This window comes from Vipera ursinii (assembly GCF_947247035.1).
Source record: "Vipera ursinii genome assembly, chromosome: 4".
Lineage (NCBI taxonomy): Eukaryota > Metazoa > Chordata > Lepidosauria > Squamata > Viperidae > Vipera > Vipera ursinii.
In genome coordinates, this window is record NC_139514.1 from 39,125,397 (window position 1) to 39,132,825 (window position 7,429).

At 39.4% G+C, this 7,429-nt stretch overlaps 1 protein-coding gene across 1 annotated transcript; it reads left to right on the plus strand.

The window, feature by feature from the left end:
* The first annotated feature begins 1,191 nt into the window (after window positions 1–1,191).
* On the plus strand, window positions 1,192–7,169 carry CD2 (CD2 molecule). Its single transcript, XM_083361611.1, has 4 exons — window positions 1,192–1,372; window positions 3,189–3,446; window positions 3,918–4,046; window positions 6,739–7,169. The coding sequence occupies exons 1-4, from the start codon at window positions 1,195–1,197 to the stop codon at window positions 6,933–6,935; spliced, it is 762 nt and encodes a 253-aa protein (XP_083217737.1). The 5' UTR covers window positions 1,192–1,194; the 3' UTR covers window positions 6,936–7,169.
* The last annotated feature ends 260 nt before the right edge of the window (window positions 7,170–7,429 follow it).

Sequence of the window (7,429 nt, forward strand, 5' to 3'; positions counted from 1 at the left end):
AAGATTTTCCACTAGGTCGAAAGTCACTGGCCCACACACGCACAGCAACGTGGCAGCTTTTAGGCCTTCCACTGCAATCTGGTTTGCTCATAAATAGTTCTCCACTTGCAAGAGGTAAGATGGCCATTCTTCTGGATGCTTTACATCGAATGAGTTTGCTGACCTTCGGCATCTTTCCACAATTCCTGAGTTCTTGGATCCTGCTTCTTGGGCTCAGGGAATGCATCCACTGAGTACGCGGCCGCTAGTGTAGCTTTACTAGCCGGCCTAGAGGGGGGGAAAGATGCCTCTTCCCTCCAGCGTGTAATGCCAACCACTCGTGAACTTCAGCCCTTTAGGCAGTGAAGCAGGATCCCACCTTCATCGCCACTGTTATCATGGGCTCTGGTGAGCAGGAATGAAGACACACAGCTGAGTACAGAGAAAATAATTCTTTTAGGACTTGGGACACACCTCACCACAATATATAGCCAAACCCTATGGTAGCAACCAATCAGATTGAACCCATGCTTGCTGCCCGAGGTTGACCAATTGCAGGACTGGAGACATCCTGACTGGGTTGCTGGAGAGCCGTTAGCTCTCCATCAATGCACGTGGTGTGGTACCAAAAGCCCAGCACATAACAGAGACCATCAAAAATCTCAGGGCAGTAGACTAGCCTGGGAAGTTAAAGACAATATTCTGAAAAAGAAAAGTATGTTTCTGTATGGTTGCCAGAGAAAGCAATTTACTATATTTATATACAGTAGTTACAGTTTCTTCAGGGAAGATGTTATCTTTAACTGTGTATATATATGTGAGTAAAAGGGAAGTTGATTTGGCTGTTAATTTTTTAAAGTAAAATTTAAGTAATATAACTGCTTCTGTAGGGACCAAACCCTTTCTATACTTACCACTGTTATATCTACAAATTACTTTAGATAAAGGTAATGTGTTCAACACTGAACTTAATTTCTTTGGAAGATGAAACCTTGCATGTCATGAGATATGTGGGAAAATGATGGATTTTAAAAAGCAGCAAGCACATTTATAATCTAAAGAACAAAATTTGTACATTTTTTGGTAGGTTCTGTGTCCACGAATGACAAGGTTCACGCTCATGTGGGAAGCCAAATTATTCTTTCCGGGCCCAGAGCCAGTGACAGACCGGATGACTTAAGGTGGATTAAGGACACTGTATTTATTGCAGAGTGTATGGATAATGATACTGAGATAACAAAAAAAGAACCAGAACCAAACAAATATCACTTATTTCTTAATGGAAGTCTGAAAATAAATAGATTGAAGAAAACAGATGCTGGAAATTACAAAGTAGAAGGATTTATGAAAGGCTTACGTTTATTTCATCGATTAATTACTTTGCAAGTTGATGGTGAGTTTTTGAATACTATATATCTACCATTCATCAACCTGTGAGCACCTTTGTTTTACTTCTTTTCTCCTTCTATAAACAGGTACTTTGGATTGGCCATAGTTGGGTTTATGTGGGTAGTGATATTCCTATATGGTGTTTACTGTAAATTTTGAAAAATTGGTAAGCATTAAAAAGATTGACAGCCCTCAGAATGTCTTAGATTCCCAAGTGTCTAACAAATGCCAATAGATCGGAGTAAGCCAAGAAAACCTGTCTGACAATGGAAAACATGCAACATTGACGTAACATGATTGTCATACCATAGTTCAGTTAGTAGGCAAATTCCTGCAATTTGTGAAAAAAACAACAGATAAATTTTCCAGAAATGAAAGCCTCACTTGACCTTTGTTGAAGTATTGAAACCATAAAATGACATTTCCTAACAGTCTCATGTTGATGTTAGATGGTGTATGGGAATGAAAAGGTATGGAACATCATAAAGCAGGGGTAGAAACTGGTAGCTTGTTGTTGAACTTCCAACAATTCCAGACATCTTGGCAAATAAAGAAGCCAGACTTTATACTTTAGCAACATCTGGAGAACCAACAATTTCCTATCCTTGCCTTGGGACAAAAAGTAATCTCTCAGCACCAGTGCATGGGTATGATCCAAAAAAAAATGCATAACCTTGCTGCAGAATGCCAGACTATCCAAAAAGGTATCATATATAGAATATTGTTCTATAGTGGGACAACAGTGAATACAAAAGATTAAAATCCCTCAAGAAGTCTGCACATAGGCAAATTATTTTTAGATAAAAGAAAACAGGAGTCAGATGGAATTCATTAATGGATCTATGTATTATATTTTATTACATTGTATTATATTGTATTTTAGGGACGTGGTGGCTCAGTGGGTTAGAACGCTGAGCTTGTTGATCAGATGGTCGGCAGTTTGGTGGGTCGAATCCCGAGTGCTGCATAACAGAGTGAACGCCTGTTACTCGTCCCAGCTTCTGCCATCCTAGCAGTTCGAAAGCATGTAAAAATGCAAGTAGAAAAATAGGGACCACTACGGTGGGAAGGTAACAGCGTTCCGTGCGCCTTTGGCATCTGGTCATGCTGGCCACATGACCACAGAGAAGTCCTCAGACAAGTGCTGGCTCTTTGGCTTTGAAACGGAGATGAGCACCGGCCCCTAGAGTTGGAAACGACTAGCACGCATGTGTGGGGGAACCTTTACCTTTACTATATTGTATTTTACCCTACTCTATATGATAATAGTAATAGTTACAGTATTAACTGAATATCTGTCAATGTTAGATAGCCAAATACTATTATTTTTCTCACCAGAGAAAATTTGTTTAATTTACAGTTTGTAAGATAACTTTAAAACATCATGTTTCTTTACATGCTGGTTATGCATTTTAATATCCTTGATTGTTTTGGACTTAAATTCCTATTTACTCCATCCAGCAAAGCCAATAGCAGGGGATCATAGTGCTTGAACTTAGATACCATCCCATAATGCTTTACCACGCTCTGATATACAGTATCAGCATGTTGCCCACAACAATCTGGGTCCTTGTTTTACTGATCTCAGAAGGATGGAAGGCTGAATCAACCTCGAGTCAGTCAGGATCGAACTCCTGGCTGTAGGCAAAGTTAGCCTGCAATACTGCATTTTATACCATTGCACCATCACGGCTCTGCATGGAAACACAGTCAAAAAGATAAAGATTTAATTCTCCATTATGCAATTCTTGGATTTTTTAAAAATAATAGTGTATTTAAACCAGAATTATATTGAGCAGAGCCTATTTCTTTTCTTTCAGATCTTCAACCAAAACTTACTGAGCTTTGTTTCCAAAGAATATTGGCATGTGAGGTGAAAGCTTCTGAGGAACCAAAACCCAGATTTAAATTGTTTCAAGATACTAAAGAAATTGAAATCTTTGCACAGCCAATATATGACAATGCGACATGGAAGGTGACATTACAATTAAAAGTCCTTTCTGGAAAATTCAGATGTGAGATTGATATTAATTCTGAGAAGAATCATACTGAGAAACAAATAACATGTCCAGCAGAAGGTATTAACTTAGTTTCATAGCACACTTCTAAATGGTAGACTGTATAGGTTGGAATATTACATATGTAAACCATAATACAGTTTGTTTAGTTTCTGGCTTAATGTGTAAATTCAGACTGAGTGGTTTTTAATTTTTAACATGAATCAAATCAATTGTGAGGTATTCCATATATCTAAATATATACAGTACCTGTAATTGTGACAGAGCCAATCAGTTACATGAATAAATGCTAAATGAAATTGTGATTTGATTGTTTATGCCTACTGTGATATATTCAAAAAACCATTTTTAAGGAAGCCATGAATAAAAGCTTTGTGTTTTTCCCTAATTTTTAACATGTTAGGAGGGCAGAAAAAAATAATAGACTGTTTTTTTTGTCTCCTTTGTATATGTCTCCTTCCCCTTCTCTATATGCATGAATGTATAAGTACCCACATTCAATATTTTATTGTGAGTTTTTCTGTGTTTTAGAGTCCCGTGGTTTAGAACCTACGTTCCTCATCTCGATCATCACAGGAAGTGTAGTCATAATGATAATCTTTTTGGCTCTGATTATTTACTGCATCAGAAGGAAGAAAGCAAAAAGATGCGAAAGGGAAGGTAAGCCTGGCATTCCTTCCATTTAAAATCGAACAAGATTCTCTCTTTCTAACAAGAAATCATGCACTAAGTAAATTTTAGCTATATTTTAATGAAAATTAAAGTTCAGGCCTAGCCCCTGAAGGAAGGGGAGTCTTGGTGGAGCAGTGGGCTAATGCCTCCTTAAGCAGTGGGCTAATGCCTCCTTAAGAAACACTAGCTGCCTGCAATTAATGCAGGTTCGAGTCCCACCAGGCTCAAGGTTGACTCAGCCTTCCATCCTTCCGAGGTAGGTAAAATGAGGACCCAGATTGTTGGGGGCAATAAGCTGACTTTGTAAAAATGCCGCTGGGGGGGGCGAAAGCCCTAATAAGCAGGCATATACATAGAATGAAGGCTATTGCTAAGCACATTGATTTGTGCTTCTTAGTTTGTAAGCCGCCCTGAGTCTTCGGAGAACGGCGGGATATAAATGGGATTAAAAAAAAAGAACACAGAAAATACAGTATTTTACTTAATGTGTCCAAAAAAAGCCTGATTTTTATAAAAGCCTTTGATTTTCTTTAGATTTTTTTAAGCCTGGTTTCTACATTAAAAAAAATAAAATAAGTGATTTGTGATTGAAAATTGTATTGGTTCCTCAAAGCTGAAAATCATTAAAATGTGCTGAGGAAGGATGCATGTTTTTTTTTCCTTTTCCCTGACCAAGCACAAATGTTTAGAAAACCCCACTGAGTCTTAAATGGTCTGCCATTTCCAAAGATTAGCATAAAGCGACAAAAAGTAGATTTGATCTTGTTAAATTAACCTTTAAATAGTATTAAACGTGGGTTAGCATGATTATGCTTAAGTCATGTATTTCATAAATTTCTCCTGTCAAATTACACAATAAAATTTAATATTGTCATTTTTTCCTCATAAACTTCACAATCCTGTCCTGGTTTCTAATTAGGGATAAAGGTAAAGGTAAAGGTTCCCCCGCACATGCTTGCTAGTCGTTTCCAACTCTAGAGGTCAATGCTTATCTCCGTTTCAAAGCTGAAGAGCCAGCGCTTGTCCAAGGATGTCTCCGTGGTCATGTGGCCGGCATGACTAGATGCCAAAGGCTCACGGAATGCTGTTACCTTCCCACAGTATTGGTCCCTATTTTTCTACTTGCATTTTTACATGCTTTAGAACTGCTAGGTTGGCAGAAGCTGGAACAAGTAAGAGGCACTCACTCTGTTACGCAGCACTCGGGATTCGACCCGCCAAACGGCCGACCTTCTGATCGACAAGCTCAGTGTTCTAACCCACTGAGCCACTGCATCCCTAATTAGGGATAGATACCACTAGAAAATCTCTTTCAGTCTCTGAGGTAATGCAGTGTGGTACCTCTTCCTATCTTCATCATTGAGCAAGTTCATCCCAACAAAATGTACTCAGTCAGCTTCCTTGGGCTCTTTTGACAATCCCCATAATTCCACCAGGAAAGTCAAGGCTGAGAGTCTTTCAGAATTAGTCCCATTACTTTGGAATTGACTTTTTATCTTTGGATGACTGATGACTTTCTTATTTATCAATTTCTTTAGTTTGACTTTATGGAGTAGGATTAATCCTCTGTTTGGGCTCTGTGACTTCTGAATAGCCTTGGTAGTAGACTTTCCGGCCTTTTATATTGTATTGTTTAATTTTATCTGATTTATTTATATATATTTTGTTAATAGGTCTTTGATCTAGCTTTTTTTAATGATAAAAACCTATTTTGTATTTGTGCTACATAAGAGTTTTTTGTAAAGTAATCTATTTGTACTTTTGTATATTTTAATTAATTTATATTCTTTATTTCTGACCAATGTTTACTTTTTAAAGTGGAGCATGATGATAGTGGTGATGATGATAATGATTTACCCAAGGCTTTTGGAGACTCCATGTGTCATGAAATATATATTTTTTAAAAAAGTGATATTAAGTACAGATGACTGAAGATGATAAGAGAAAAAAAGGCAGCCTAGTGATAATCAAGTCATCATGATGCAGATTTCCCCAACCAGTAGCCTCCAAATATATTGGATTACAATTCTTCATTTTGATGCTGGCTATAGTAAGCACAGGGACGCGGTGGCTCAGTGGGTTAGGACGCTGAGCTTGTCGATCAGAAGGTCAGCAGTTTGGCGGGTCGAATCCCGAGTGCCGCGTAACAGAGTGAGCGCCTGTTACTCGTCCCAGCTTCTGCCAACCTACGTAAAAATGCAAGTAGAAAAATAGGGACCACTATGGTGGGAAGGTAACAGCGTTCCGTGCACCTTTGGCGTCTAGTCATGCTGGCCACATGACCACGGAGACATCCTCGGACAAGCGCTGGCTCTTCGGCTTTGAAACGGAGATGAGCACCGGCCCCTAGAGTTGGAAATGACTAGCACGCATGTGTGGGGGAACCTTTACCTTTACTTATAGTAAGCACATATAATGTTACCAGGTTGGGGAAGGATGATTTAAACCTTGGTGCTGGATTGGAAACTTTGACATGGCAGTCTTCATTTCTGAGACTGTCTACCTTAGTCCAGATTTGAATTAGTATTGGAAATTGAGTACTTCACAATAATCCTATGCTACTTCACCTTTGTGATATTCTGCATAAAATTCACGCAATCCAGAACTGATTTTGTTCTGCTGTTCTTCGACTAGGTCAATCAGTATTACTTAGAGTTTTTGTTGTTTGTCCTTATTGCAGTTGAGGAGTATGCCCTGCAACTCCAGATTAACAATCACATGAAACAAAGGAAACTTCCTGAGATTCCTGTTTCTTCTGGCTCGAATCCAACACCTCAAAAAAGCAGCTCACCTCCTTTTGAATTGAAACGACAGACTGGTCCTTCCAAATCATGCCCTCATCCGAAACCACCCCGGCGCATAAAAGAAAGACCTTAGGTATTTTTGTGTTGCATACTTACCTCAGAAGAAGTATTTTCGCTTTCCATATTGCCATTGTGATTTTTATGAACTTATGGTTAGCCAGCCAACTCTGAGCAGGCTTAAAGTGTGGCTGTTGGCAAATAGATTAGTTAAGAACCAAAACCAGGAAATCAGAAGATTCAGAGTGACTTATTAAGGTAGGTAAAGGTAAAGGTTCCCCTGCACATGCGTGCTAGTCGTTTCCGACTCTAGGGGCCGATGCTCATCTCCGTTTCAAAGCCGAAGAGCCAGCGCTTGACCGAGGACGTCTCCGTGGTCATGTGGCCGGCATGACTAGACGCCAAAGGCGCACGGAACGCTGTTACCTTCCCACCATAGTGGTCCCTATTTTTCTACTTGCATTTTTACGTGCTTTCGAACTGCTAGGTTGGCAGAAGCTGGGACGAGTAACAGGCGCTCACTCTGTTACGCGGCACTCGGGATTCGACCCGCCAAACTGCCAACCTTCT

What these genes read in the sequence shown, in the direction of transcription:
- CD2 (XM_083361611.1), top strand. Translation starts at nt 1,195, where the DNA reads ATGGATAATGATACTGAGATAACAAAAAAAGAACCAGAACCAAACAAA. An exon ending in AATAACATGTCCAGCAGAAG is followed by an intron (nt 3,447 to 3,917) that starts GTATTAACTTAG and finishes TCTGTGTTTTAG; the next exon opens with AGTCCCGTGGTTTAGAACCT. An exon ending in AAAAAGATGCGAAAGGGAAG is followed by an intron (nt 4,047 to 6,738) that starts GTAAGCCTGGCA and finishes TCCTTATTGCAG; the next exon opens with TTGAGGAGTATGCCCTGCAA.